Source organism: Phoenix dactylifera, unplaced genomic scaffold (genome assembly GCF_009389715.1).
Source record: "Phoenix dactylifera cultivar Barhee BC4 unplaced genomic scaffold, palm_55x_up_171113_PBpolish2nd_filt_p 001232F, whole genome shotgun sequence".
Lineage (NCBI taxonomy): Eukaryota > Viridiplantae > Streptophyta > Magnoliopsida > Arecales > Arecaceae > Phoenix > Phoenix dactylifera.
In genome coordinates, this window is record NW_024068567.1 from 22,692 (window position 1) to 37,858 (window position 15,167).

General features: G+C 35.9%; 1 protein-coding gene across 2 annotated transcripts; it reads right to left on the reverse strand.

The window, feature by feature from the left end:
- Positions 1 to 351: 351 nt before the first annotated feature.
- LOC103718705 (E3 ubiquitin-protein ligase RGLG3-like) lies at positions 352 to 14,569 on the reverse strand. Of its 2 annotated transcripts, XM_039121800.1 has the most exons (14): positions 14,377 to 14,569; positions 10,919 to 10,977; positions 10,533 to 10,716; positions 7,466 to 7,550; positions 7,203 to 7,343; positions 7,007 to 7,120; positions 4,989 to 5,086; positions 4,769 to 4,848; positions 4,593 to 4,698; positions 2,872 to 2,999; positions 2,653 to 2,788; positions 2,518 to 2,574; positions 775 to 851; positions 352 to 660 (listed from the first exon to the last, which is right to left on the reverse strand). In XM_039121800.1, exons 3-14 carry the CDS (start codon positions 10,677 to 10,679, stop codon positions 633 to 635), a joined length of 1,197 nt encoding a protein of 398 aa, XP_038977728.1. In that variant the 5' UTR covers positions 10,680 to 10,716; positions 10,919 to 10,977; positions 14,377 to 14,569; the 3' UTR covers positions 352 to 632. The 2 variants fall into 2 exon arrangements, with proteins under 2 accessions (XP_038977728.1, XP_038977729.1); XM_039121801.1 differs by lacking the exon at positions 10,919 to 10,977.
- Positions 14,570 to 15,167: the final 598 nt, after the last annotated feature.

Below are 15,167 nucleotides of genomic sequence, written 5' to 3' on the forward strand. Positions count from 1 at the left end.
TATCTCATTTCCTCTCTTTTCAAGCCATATTCTGAGATGATGTGGCAAGAGATATTTCAATCTAGAAAGAACAGAACGACTATTTCAACAAAACCAAAAAAAATATGAACATTCTTGCAATAAAGAAATGGAGTAGCCTTTTTGCCAAAAATGTAACTACGAAAAAAAAAGACTATTCTTTCAACCATTCAAGCATGAATGCAGAGGTCAAAGTAGGGGATTGTGCTATAGAAACAGGAGTGACCACATCTTTAAATGTGAGAGTCATTCATCATTGCTGAAAGAGACCTAATTTTGCTTCCAAGAAAGAAGAAATGAAGAATATTTCCTTCCCACTTACTATCCGGTATATGTGCAATCTTAAGAAGCTCGTTGATACAATAATAAATTCCAAGATGACGAAACACATTTATTAGTGTTAAAGCCATATTTTCTTTCAGTGTTTGCACATCCTCATCAATTCCCACTTACAGGGGCAGATGTAAATCCCCTACAACTTTTTCCCTTGGCAAGCCAAAAGCATCACATAGCAACACATTACTTACATGACAAACAATTGCGACTAAAGTTAACAGCAGCGAGGTCTATCTCTGGCATATTTGATCGGTGCTCCACTGAGAGCAATTGGATTGTCATATTGGCCTCCAACTGTTTTCATTGCTGTGGTAGGGTCCAATTGTATCATACAATTATGCAGGTTAATCAAGTAATATGACTTAAGAGCTATTGCCAGTAATCCAATACCATTGACTGAACAGGATTGTTTAAGAGGACCTGAGATTCAAGCGAGTGGTTATGGGCGCCCGGCACAAAGGGCATGCTGATATTGTTGCACCACATATCCTGCAAGTCTAAACATGAAAAGGACGAGCACATATTCAGTAAGATAGTCTTCTTTATCACAGGTGGTCCATGCTTAACAAATAAGCAAGATATGCTGAACCAGGCTGAACCATTCGATTCACCCCGTACCGAACTAAACAAAAATGGAACTGAATCAATTCAGCTGAGTTTTTTAGAAAATATTGGGAACCACTCTAAACCGTCGACAGTTCGGAGCAAAACCGGCGCAAACTACTCGGTTCACACTGGTTTAAACCAGTTCAATCCCTCCCCCCACAAAAACTTCTTTAAAGGCTTGAAATTGGTCTGTTCAACTGGAGGTGAACCGCCCGGTTCACCCTGTACCGAACCAGCAGCTAATCGGCACATGTTTCAGTACCGGTTCGGCTAACCTTGCAAGTAAGAGTTCAAACAGCTTAATTCTAGTGAGTCCTATTTTTGACTTGCTTGCCATTCAAGCAAAATTTTAAGGATAGGGCATGGCTTGGTCAAATTGTAAGGGGTAGGAGTTTAGGTCAACTACTTCTTGACCCATTTTTGTTCTCCTTTTCCTTTAATGGCTTTGTATTTTGAACCCCACATTCCCCCAAGGAAGGCACAGGTCTTAGCCAACCAAACTGCTGCCTTGTCCTAATTTTATGTTTCGATCAGTAAGGCAAAAGCTAATCACTTGTTGAAATAAATGACTGAATAATGAACCTCAACCGAAGTAAATCTAGGTCAGGGAAAAGAGTACAGCGAAGAAGTGAAATGCATGATAAGACAAATAAAAGAATTTACATACCATTTTTTGAAAAATCATCATGCTACTTCTATTCATAATTATCAAATATTGTTAAAAGTTTGATTGCTAATCAAGGGGCAAGACATGCCATAATTGAAAACAAAGTATTTACTATTTCTCTTTAAATGATGATTCTTTTTATTTTGCCTAGATACACACACACACACACACACACATATACACACTATACTTGTCTATATATAATTTATTTTGCACCAGAATATGTAAACCCAATAAAATGGTTTAGATTTATTTTGCATCAACATCCTGGTTATTCTGTGAATTATGGAAAAGGAAACAATTCATTGAGAAAACACATCTTTAAGTGCAATTTTGACCTGTCATTAGGTTAAATGCGGCTACTGCAAGCAAAATTCTGAACAGGTGGGCGGTTTTGGCAACAATTTCATTATTTTTAAGGTGCACAATGTTGCCATCATATTCAAAGTTCTTATTTAATAAATATACAAATGAAAATAAGCCTTTAAAGAAAAAGGAAAAACCAAGGTGAAGTTTGAAAATATATGGCTAATACAATTTATACCTGTAAACAAAGTTCCACTGATTCCAGAAAAGCAAGTTTGCTTTTGAACATTTTCTCAACAAATGATCCAGCATATGAAGCCTCGACTTTTTGTTGAGTAATGTCATATTTAATGGTGATTATTCCACTATGCACTACAGATGAGAGCCTACTGTGTAAGATGGTTCCAAAAGTGGTGCTGCAGTACATATCTCCCTGTACAACAGTATGTACTGCACACCCCATATCTGCAAACCATGACTAGATAAGGGGTGTATCATGGTACATACCATGCCACTATGTATACTATTCCAAACCTTGCTCTATAACAAAATCATCCTTTTATGTTGGTCAGAGAAATGCTTACCATATGACCGCAGCTGAATGCCAGATCCTTTCGATTTGTCAGGCAAATAGGGCATACCTTGAAAATCAATAAAATTTCTCAGATATATGTAACTTTTGAATACACTAAAATGCTGCATGATAAACTAAAACATACCTGCTCTGCTGGAACATTGTAATCAGTTGACTGCACGTTTTTCATATGTCTGTGTGAAATTGCTGCATTATCATGTTCCATTATTTCGCATGGAGGAGGAAGAGGCTTTCTCCTACCAACTCGTTTTTCATAATTTCTGTTTAGTTTCAGAATCCTAAATCAGTGATTTATTTCATAGCAAGACAAAAACATCAAGATAGAAAGTTGCAGCAGACTTACTCCATCGGCCTAAGGCCTTGTGTGGCTCTATATTGAAGGGGAATTTCCATGAGTGCAGCAAGCGCAAATGCTGCCTCCTTCTTCGACATTGCCATGTTCTCGGACATAATCTTTGTAAAGTTTACAAACTAGATGAGCACAAAATTCTGATCAGAATGCATGATAGAGCAATTTTGCACCATTACGCATATTGTGAAGAAAGACTTGGATAGGAGACTAAACTCATCATGTACAAGACTTGTAAGAGTGCAGGGGAAAACACTTTCTATAGATTTATAAGAGAATTAGTAAAAAGTCTGCCCCAAGAAATTACGTATTTTGTTAACAAATACTGAATTGCAACGAGTAGTAAGATCCCAGAATCTGTAAAGCCAGCCCTATAATGGGATAAGGCCAGGTGATTATGGTTATGCTAGTAAGATTTCCCATCATTTCAAAATTGTTTCCAATCTTCAGCTTTAAAGAGCACCAGGTACTAAGGGAAGGAAAAAGGTTGAGGTATCAAGGGGTAACAAAGAAAGAAGTTGCATTTTTGATCAGTCCAATGTAATAATTATTGCCTTTCCTGGTGGTGGTAGTCGATCACTTGGCCAATGTTCCCAATATACCGACAAGAAGGGTTCAGAATGTCAGAACCATCCCTCATTAACACATAAAATGACAACATAGATAGGGATTTATAGTATTAACACTTTTTAAGATGTTCTTATTCCTGACAAGCTGGAACAGATATTGGCCTTCAACCAGCAGTTTTGCTAGTGCAGGTGACTTCCCAGGATAGCAAGCAGGGGGATTGCAACATCATGTTGATGTAGTCAGAAAGACTATTTAACAAAAGTAGCATGACCCTTCCTTGGTGGTCTTCCTGTTTCTTTTAGACCTTCAACACCCAACAATTCTTTGAGTATCAGAGCAGAAACATGATTGCATGCCTTGAATCTACCCAACAGAATTTCTGTGGAAGAAGCAGAAGTGGTAGTCCCCTTTCGATGATCTGACCACAAAATTGGTTTCCCTTCACTTAATGTGAACAATAACTCTATGGTCTAGTTAAATTTGGTGAACCAAAATCCTGTTTCATTTCAATTGGTTATTGATTACAACTAACAAGTAAGAGTTCAGAAATGCTCCATTGATCTGGGGAAAGGAATGCGTGAAGATTTGGTCTAACAGCAAAGAACAAGAATAGATGATTGGATTTCAAATTTTAGGTCTCCACAAAGATGATGAGAAGACCTTGGGACATTTTTGGAATCAATACCCTAAAACTAGATGAAAATGCATTAGAAAAATGAACACAATATCTAAGTACCAGACCAGCAAGTCTCATCTCAGCTGGTTGGCACCCAGCTCTCCATAGGAGAGGTCCCAGATTTTATTTTGGGTGGTGGCAAATTACCATCATATTGCTTTTGGGAAAAAAAAAAAAAAAACTTGAGGCAGGTCAGTTGATTTAATAGATTAAAATAAAATGCAGTAAACTACTTTTTTAGAACTCAACCTTTTCAACAACACTGGTGGTGTTCTTGCTTTTCACTGGCAAGAGTAGGCTCTTAATTATCGTTAAATTTAGCCTATACATATGGTGCTCAGTATAATCAATGAAGAGCTATTTTCATTAGCTACTAGGGTACTGAAAGTAAAATCTTAGTTTTTTTCTCATCAGATAGTAAACTCTTAGTATTAAAATTACCTTTTTCAGAAACTAGTATTTCAATTACCTGAAAGTTATCAAATGACCGTTGAGGTACATAATCATCAAACTGCTTCATTGCATCCCATGGTCCATCACCCACGCCAACCATAACAATTGAAAGAGGATAATAACTGAAAGATAAAAATGTTCAGAGCATTGCAGCAAAAATAGGTCATACAAGAACCAATTTCAATGTTTTACCTAGCTTCAACAATAGCATCTATAGTTGCCTGTTCTTGTGGACTGAGTCTTCCACGAGGTAAGCCTGGATTCCTGGTAACCTGCATTTTTTTAATCTTTTTTGAGTGAAAGGTAGGCAAGAGCACCCAAATTTTCTGCTAACTTCCTCATTGGTAATAAAGCAGAAAACGCTAAGACCAGAAGTCTCAATAACACCATATGAATCAACAAATGTTCTTACTTGACCGTCAGCTACAATCACAAGGACATGATATTGCCCATGACTCCTCTCTACGATATCAATTGACGCAAGAATAAGTGGTGCAAATGAGGTTGGACCTGTACATCAGGTAAAGATACAATGGAGTATTGCAGTATTTAGTACATTTCATTGATAAAATCAATTAAGTTGATCTGGTCCACAATTCTACAAGCCAAAGCGGATATCTTCCATTTCAACCATGCATTGCCAGATAGTACATTGCATATTGCTATGCATTATGTGATAGAAACATCAGGGGCATTGGTTCAAAAGAGTAAGAAATTCAGGGATGTGGGATTAATTGTCAAAGCCTTGTAGTGTAGATAAGTATGATAATCTTGAACTTATATTAGCACAATCTCATCAAACTATGATAATCTTGAAATTAGATTAGCACTATCTCATCAAACTTTCAGAATATCAACTATTTACCAAGAAATAATTAACTGGTGCTACATCAGAATCTTCTCTAATAAACTAAATCAAGTCACCAAACTCATGTTTTACATTAACTCCATTCTTTATCTTGGTAGGTTTTCTACTATGACAGCTAGTTCTAGACTTAGAAAAATTTGATTCCTTTAATTCCTCTAATAAATATCCAATATATCAAGGAATTACTACTTTATTGAAGAAACAGTTTCTTGATCAGTTGAAACTCGCTCTTTTCAGAAAAACCTGCAGCCAATTTTAGCTTCTGAAACACTCAATGTCATTAGTAAAATCAAACTCATCAAAAATTGTTAGTAAGATAGGAATGTTAGAGGGCAACGCAAACATGTCCTCTATGAAGGGTTCTCCATGAACACATGCATCTAGTTGACTTTTAAAGGCTAATGATGCATGAGTTTCTTTAAGAACTAGGACTGTCAAACAAGCAAGCAGTTTATGAGCCAGCTGGTCTCCAGCTCAAAATTCTGGTCGAGTTTGGCTCACTTGATTAGCAAAGATCCAAGCCTGAGCTAGGTTTAGCTTGCTCAAGCTTGTCTCCGTTAAGCTCTAATTATGAATATATAAATATCATATATTACATAGTTATGATATTTTTTGTATAGAAATTTATTTTTTACATTTGTTTATAAAAAAATAAATATACTTTATATACAACAAATTGAATTTCAACTATAATATTAAATACAACTAGAATCAAGGTACGCTGAACCAATACCAGTAGGCGTACCGGTCGCCTACCAGACCGGTTTGGGACCGATTCGGACCGGTGCCGAACCGGTCCGTAGAACGCAGCGTGCGCGGGCGTGTTGGGTAGAACCGGTGCGAATCGACTGGTTCGAGACCGGTTTGCACCGGTACGCATCTAGTACCGGCCAGTTTCGGCCCGGTACTGCTGGTCCGGCCTCATAGAGGCCAGAACCATTTTTTAAGGTTGAATCGGATTGATCAGAGACTGGACCGGTTCGGTACAGGGTGAACCGGCCGGTACGGGCCGGTTCAACATATCTTGACTAGAATCATTAGCTCAAAATATATAGATGAAAGCCTTGAGAGATCTCAAGTTCTCACTACATCTCTTGAAAGAGCTGTCAATGAACAGTTTGAGTTTGGCTTGAAATTAAATGAGCTAGCTGGAGCTTGGCTTTGTCAGAAACGAGCTGAGCTTGAGCTAGGCCTGTCTCACTTGAGCTTTGGCTCATTTACAACACTATATTGAGAGTTGGAAAACCACTGAGATGAAAAATTCAATAGATACAATATTTAGGATGTTAATAATCTATATATTGTGTACGCCAGCTTCATATTAATGGAGTGGATTTATAGGAATGTTGGAACTGAAATTATCAACTTCATAAGGAAATTATAAGTATATGTATAGTAAATAAACCAACCATCTAAATGATTATTGCATTAAATGAGCAAATCAAATAAACTGTTTATCAACTTTTAAAAGTTCATGCACTTATTATAAGTCCTTAAAAAAATAATTTATAGGAAAATAACAGAACTTTCATTCAAAAAAGAAAGAAATGAATAGTAAGGACCTGATAAGGTCAGACGTGGAACAATCTCTCTATAGCGTGAAAGAGCCTCCTCAAAACCATGGCAAGGACGGTGGTTCGAAAAAAAGCTGAAGACATATTCATCACGTGTAGATGCTATAAAAGAAAAGGAAAATAGATGAGTAACAGAAAAGACCAGATATATGCACATCTGAAGAAGAAGAAAGAAAGCACTAACCATCACCAAACCCGAAACATGGTATCAAGTTGTCCTCGTCAAAAGGGGACAGCGTACGCCCGATTATAGATATTGCTTGCTCATATGGGTTCGGTGTGTCACCAATAGCATGAAGCGATCTCTTATTAAACGAATGTCTTCCTACAATTAAGGAATAGTATTTCTTTCACTCTACAATCTAGAGAATATTGCATCCAATTTAACTTAAGCTGTTAAGGAAGTATAATGGATCAAATTTTCAGTGTTTAGAGATGTAACATCACCTGTCCATTCATTGCTTTTTGTGAAATCGATGCCAAGGATTAAATTTGATGACTCAAGGCCAGCATCTCTAAGCGCAGTAATAACCTAGAAAATTTTTTTAAAGCCTGTCAATTTCTAACAGACAAACTTACAATAATGAATGTTGGGTGCAAACCATTAAAAGCTTCGATATTATTGGATGAAAAATTTGACAGCCATTTGACTTAAATTTATAGATATTTGCAAATAAATATATCAATTTTAAATCTTCTAATGCTTTTCTAAAGGTCGTGCAATGTGCATCTGACATATGAGGACATTGGACTTCCTGCAAAACAAGGATGGAGATATCTACCTTGTTGGATCCGAAAAAGAAACAAATTCATTTGGACAATCATTCAAAAAAGGAAAATAATCTCATGGTTAATTAATATCATTATGAAGAAATAATTTTGTAAGATATGACTATGTGTTCCAAAGAATTCCTTAGACATGTTTTAGTGAAGTTTAATTTATATTAGAAGAGTCTGTAGTTGAAAATTTGAAAAGCTATTTTCAATTCTAACCTGATGTCTATGGCATAACTCATCATGTGTCTAAAACAAACCATATAATATGTACTACATACTCAATGGAGCAAATATGGACCTGAACACAATGCTTCTGGTAAATTTCCTTGGCCATTCTTATATTATATTAAGCTATAATAGAACAATTTGTTTTGGTTTTTGTGTCTATAATTTAAATCATCTACCTTACCAAGCTTTTGGTCAGTCAAATTAGAAAAACTTCAGCAATGGCAAAGGAATCAAGAGTATCCATTATAAATTCAATTATCAACTTTTGTCTTCAGTTTTATGGAAGTTCTAAAGCTTTAAATCATCCAGCTGAACCAAACTTTTCTGGAATATCCATCTTCCTGCTCTTGTCCGTTAACTAAAAATTCCTTTTAATTATGCTCTCCAACTACATCAAGAGGAAAAAAATAATAGTATACAATAGTCTCCTTTTTTATCAAGTATATAATTGCATAACAGAAAACTATATAGACCAATGTCCTTCATCCTCACCTATGCCTGTGTAATCCAATCTCTTGCCTATGACAGGAAGCCAAGAAGTTTTAAGGAACAACCCGCCATTAGTCTTGTTTAATTCTGATTGAGAGCTCACTGTGCTCATTGAAAGCTTATCATCTTAGATTTTGATCTACTTTACATAAATACAATATCCTTTGATTTACAATAGAAACTCGGGATGCAGCTGCATGGTGAGCAAGGAGCAAATTATTCTTTTGCCTTTTACAATATAAATTTGTGTAAATTTTAAATTTACAAGTATAGTTAATCAGAAGATATTGGTCATCTAGTATGGAAAAAGAAGTATGACTCAAATGTGAATGTTATAGTCTCAGTATCCCTTTTATTTTCCTTTTGTCAAGCAAAAAATTGTTATTATTAGAGATAGATACATGCTCAAGCTTTTGAGCAATGTTGATCTGATAAGCTTGTATCACATTGTGAAATTTTCACTATACCTATTATTTTTTTATTTCATACTAGATTTTAAGCCTCTGGGAGCTACTCAAGCAGAGCAGCAGGTTTGACATTTGAGTTCATGAAATTTGAGTTCGTAAAAGTACATCCATGATGATTGTGGCATCTCCATTCAAGCTCTAATGACCACCCGAATAGCATGGCTAAAGCCCTCAAGCCCAACATCACATTTGCAATTTTAGTACTCTCATGTTTAAGGATACTCTTCCTCTACATCATTTGGTACAAGATATTTTACCCTCATGGGCACATCCCCAACCATAAGTCAGAAATGGAGCAAATACAATAATGACATGAGAGGACACTATCATCTACAAAATCCAGATGAACATATTGTGAGGACCTATGTATGTATAGTTCCATATCGGCTATTCATTGAGTAAATCTTGGGTATTTATACAGAGCCAAGAAACCCAAATAACACCTCCTGGCTATCCTTTTTGGGTGAGGTCCTCAATCGTTACAAAAAGTATCAGAGCGAACCCATCCCATAGCTCAGGTGGACTAGGGAACGCTTAGCACGGGCCCATTTAAGTTGATCATGACTTCATTGTGGTATTTGTAATTAGATTTGATAAATTATGACAGAATTTGAATGGATTTGGATCCTTAGACCGGCGAAGATATTCGGGCTTAAACAGGAAGAGTATATGAGGATCCATGCGGGCATGTATATAGTCCCACATTAGCTATAAAATGGGTACATCTTGGGTACTTATACAGGGCCAAGGAACCCAAATAGCACCTTTTGGCTAACCTTTGTGGGTCAGATCCTGTATTATTACACATATAGAATACAAAAACATCTAAAAAATCTAGTATTCAACTTGATGTTACTGGTAAAAATGTCTAGATGCTATCAAAGGTATACCTACTCCTTAAGAGCTTGGATGACCAGGCAAAGTCTATGCCAGCAATTAAGCAAGTTGGGGTTAAGAACCAGAAAGGCAATGACCTTTCCTTATGCAACAGGAATTTGATTTAAAGTTCGAGGAGGGAGACACTTTTCAGACCCAAAGCTACCTCATATGCCTATAGGTTAGCTAAAGGTTGGAAACAAAAAATGACAATCAAATTAATGGACTGGCTTGATTTATTCAATATTTAATGCAATTCCTAATATTATCAAATAATACAGGGGATTTTATAAAATTTTCCCTTTAAATGTATTAAAACTGAATAATATATGTAAGAGATAGCATATGCATAGGTTGTAATGGTATATCTACTAGAAAAAACTAGAAAACTTTTAATAGACAGCATAATAAATATTACATAGTATAACCAGTGAATAAGAGAAACAGATGATGCAATATTAAATTAGCATTATTCTGTGTGGATGAGTTAATAGAAAAATTATATAGAAACTGATAAATGACTTTACATAGTGGTTTTCCATTAATAAACAACCAAGTGATTATCATATACTACTTAGTATAGCAGCTTCAATTTTTGCTTTAAATGATTCAAATTGTGAACTGAAATAGACTCAAAGAACATTTTCAAAAAGATATGTGCAAGCATAGTTAAGCACCTCATCAAGAGAGCTGAAATTATCAGCTATAAATGTTGGTTGTCGTTTATTATGGTTTCCATAATTCAAGGAACTTCCAACAGGAAAAGGAACTTGTTGATGATAGTTGCGAGCAGATGAAGCTCCACTAGATTTTGCATTCCCCATTCTACTGGAATTTTTTATGCAATATCAGCAATGAACTCTGCACCAAAATCAACAGAAGAAAATCAGTAAGCTATTCTTTTCTTGTACAAATTAATCAGTATCAGCTTGTATGCACTTAATGCTTTACACACAACAAAATGATTAAAGTGATGAAGCCACAAGTTGTATATTCTTATATTATAAAACTGAAATTTACAAAAATATTTGTGAGAGAAGACATAAAAAAACTAAGCTTTTACCAGAAGAAATAAATTTAAAATCCAGTCCTGTCCAGAAACTATCTTGCAAGAAATAATTCCTGCAAAATTACAAGTGAATGTCAGGTGATTCCAGTTTCATTTTATATTTTGATGATTTTCTTAATATTCAGAATGGTTAAAAAAGATGATTTAAAAATCTCAGAGAATAGATAGAAAAGAAAAGATAGGAATGAAGAATAGAGGGAACAGGGAAGAACAGGACTCCTGAACCACAACGATGATGTGAAAAATCATCTAAAGCCTAAAGTTTAATACTGAAAGCAATGTCAAAATCCTACCTCACAGTCATGTGATGTTACTTAGATACTATTTAGAAAAGGCCCCAGAAATCTAGACTATTGGAATAAGACCATCTATTTCGTAAAATCTGAGTCAAAGATAAAAGATAACATCAAAAATACCCTAAAGCTTGTAACAGGCTCCTATGACAACTAAAGTCATATCTTCCACTAAAAGCTACAAAAGAATGTTTTGTTGCATAAAAACCGATATCCATATATGGATCGTAGACAATAGTGATCCTACTAGTAGTAGTCACAATGTATTCAGCAGTATACATATTCTTGTATTCTTCCCAGATCTCATTCATCTAAAATTCAAAATGATGACTCCTGAAGCATCATAATGCTCATCGAAAGGAATATGAAATTTTTCTTTCTCTAGGTTTTAAACTCAAAACAGATTTTCATCAGTCAAGTGTTCTTTCAACAACTACTGTTGGCGGGCAGACTACATTGTTTGCTGCTAGTTGCCATTGATATGACTTCCGCTATCAGAATCAACTGGCATTCATTGATTTGCATCACAAGATAAAATCTGCTTTCTATTCAAGGAATTGATGTCATGCTAGATAAGTTAGGGGTTTAAGGCTTTTGCCCCGTTAGCTGGGCCCAAAGGTGTTGGAGTAGGGAGAAGGGTCGCTGGTAATCATCAACCTCAGGAATTTTAACAAAACCTTATTCTGTAAATGGTGGTTAAGGCTTTTCTCTCAACAGAGATCCATTTTTTTCTCAGATCATCCATGTGAATTATTATATTGATAGGAAACAGCTTTTGGAAGGATACTTGGTTTGGGAATAGACCCTTGGCTGTATAATTTCCTCAACTTTTAACATTACAAAAAATCAAAACACCAAGATCATGAAACTGAGAGAAATTGAGGCAGAAGGGTGGGAATGGAATCTTCAATTTAGATGCACCTTGGAGCATGACCAAATAAGACAGATAGCACAGCTTCATCATCTCATTCAGGATGTCAGTTTAAATGATGGCTCACTGTACTGGACAGTACCGTGCCGTATCACGCAAACCATACCCTACTAGTAATGGACCGATACTCCGCATGAAGAGCATACTTAGTGTCGGTGGCTGAAACCTCACTTTTTTTCCTTTTTTCCCCAGGTATTGCATAGAAAAGAAAAGAGATATCTATTCATTGTGTTTTGTTCGGTGGTGTTTTCCTTGGAACCCAAAACCCATATAGGGAGAAGAATCCCAATTATTTTTGGTCATTTTCAAAAGTGCCTCTCGTATTCCTCCTTCATGTGAGTTCGGATCCTCTCAGTTCAGGGCTGCACTGGAGAGGTCCAATCTTCTAGTCCCATTCACGTATCATGCAATGGTTATGATTAAATGGGCCCCATGAAATACACAGGGCTGCGCAATGCATATACCACAGTGAGGCCTACACAATCACGATTGTCGAGCATTACATGGATGACCATGCTTGCAAAACTTATCCAATTCAGCCCCAAACTAGAGAGGATCCTGACAAATTTTGTATCACAATGGCAGAGTGCAACCCTTTTCTTTTCCTACCCCAAGTGCAGGTGCAAGACTCCTACCACATAATGTGCTTGACATTCATTGCAGGTGTTGAATTCTAGCTTGCACAAGAGAGAGAGGTGCTAATGTCCTCTCGGTAGTAATGTCTTCCAATTCTACGAATGCAAAAACAATAATCAGACATCTAAATTGAAAATGCATGCCATTAAACAAGATCTTTAAACATTTAGAATTCCTAGAAACTAAAAATCAGTTTTTTTTTTAGATTCCCTGCTAATGCTTCAAGTCCTATAACCAAAAGCAAATATTTGAGAAGTGAGTGGTGTTTATCTTGAAAAGTAGAGGAAATGTAAGCTTTCTTAAATATTGCAGACTCTGGGAAGAATTTTTGTGCATTAAAGATCAATTTTCGAAAAATAATTCATAGTTTTAAATGTTCTAAAATTCTCCTTTAAAGTAATTGATGAGTCTTAGGAGAAATATAGTCACTCGTATGTTTTTTGAGTCTAGAAAACAATAGGAGCCATATTGGAATATGGAGTGACATTCTCTAAAGTGTGTAGCGTCATTATGAAAGACAACTAAAGTATGAATTGCAGAGGAATTGTAGAAAGTTTTTTGTATTTTATACATAGAACCAAAGTTTTCCATCTCAGTACCAGACCCCATACTGGTGCCACACTAGCACAGTTTCGGTACGGTACGGTAGGAAACTTTTTTGGTGTACCAAGTGTCGGTACGCTATCCGTACTGTACCGGTTCGGCATAGAACAATATTTTTCATACAAGGAATGATCTCTTATATTGAACCTAGTTAGTTTCATATGTTTTCAAGCAACTGTAATATTGAATCCTTATGTGTTCCCTTAATCCACTATGAAGGTTTTTACAATATCCTTGGCCGTATAATGTCATTCATCTCTATTTTCTTCAACCGATCATTCACCTCGATTCCCAACCACCCCACCACCTCCCCCGACCCCCCTCAAAAAAAAAAAAGCCCAACACACACACACACACAATCGCAAAGTCAGTTTGATATTTTTCTTGCGCTGTGCACCCCAACAAGCAAGTCTATTGTATAAAATTTAAAGAATGGAATCATCAGAAATTAGCCATCTTACACACACTTCAATATTATATCACAGCTGGTAACTGAATCCATCAGTGTTTTTTCCATTTTATGAACCTATGGTGCCCATATTCTCACTGCAGTCGAAAATCTTCAACCTCAACCTCACCCATCAAGCTCTGTACCATCTATACAAGACTGGCGTTATGGATCCAGGGATGCATCCTTAAAGTTCGACAAAGACTTTACATCAATCTCTGAATTGTTTCCACACTTCAGTTTAAACTTACGTTCTTGATTGCAGCATAGGCTCTAATATGAGGCTACGACTCTCTCAAGTTCTTCCCAAATTTGGAAAGAGTTTTAGATATATACATAAATTCACAAATTAGAAGCTAATTAAAAGATAAAAACTACAACACAATCACATCCACACAAATCACAGATACTATATTTCATTGGCGTAAACAACAATAGGAATAACAAAATCAGCTACAATAACCGCATAAAGTCATTCATGAATCCATCTTATCAGTAGAAAGGCAGAGATTAGAACCTCGAATCAAGAAAAAAAAAATACCTAGATGACAAAGGAAGACGAAAAGAAGCAGACGGAGAGGAGGATTGAAACTCCATACACGAATATTGGTCCCCTTAAAATTTAAAATCCTTCCTCTTTCTCTATATCTCTCTCTTTTCTTGATCGTCAAGTCGTCGAACGTGATTCGAGTCCGCACCAGCTTGCTCGAACTGCACGAAGGATTTTTCATCACGACTGGGCCCGGAGGCTTACGTGCGCCTCCTGTTCCTTCGTCTCTATGTCACGTTCCGGTGACCTCCGGTCAGAAGCAAGCCTCAACAGCCACCACTAATGACTCCATCCGCCAGTCCAACCCAAAAACAATTTTTTAAATATATTTAAATTTGACTTAAATAAATTTAATTATAAATAGTACAATCTGTCTATATCTACTTAATTAACATATTTTGTTCTATTTAATAATTAATTCAGATCATAATCTAACTTATTTAATTTATTTAAAATTTATTTAACTTATTTAAAATCTATGACCTACTCAATTCAGTCCGCCTGACCTATTTAAATCAATTTAATCTATTACAATTTATTTAATTAAATTTAATATGTTTGATAACTAGGTTAAATAAGTCGGATTATCTATTTAATTGCGGATCGAATTTAAATCTAAAATTTTAATTTATTTTAATAAATAAATCTAATTTAGATTAATAAATTTTTGATCCGGTTCTTATCTGCCCCAGATTAAAGCTCGAAAGAGAATAGGTGAGGGTACCGCAGGTGACATTGTCATTTGTGCAGTTTCGGGGCAACGTCCTCTTGGAACGTGAGGC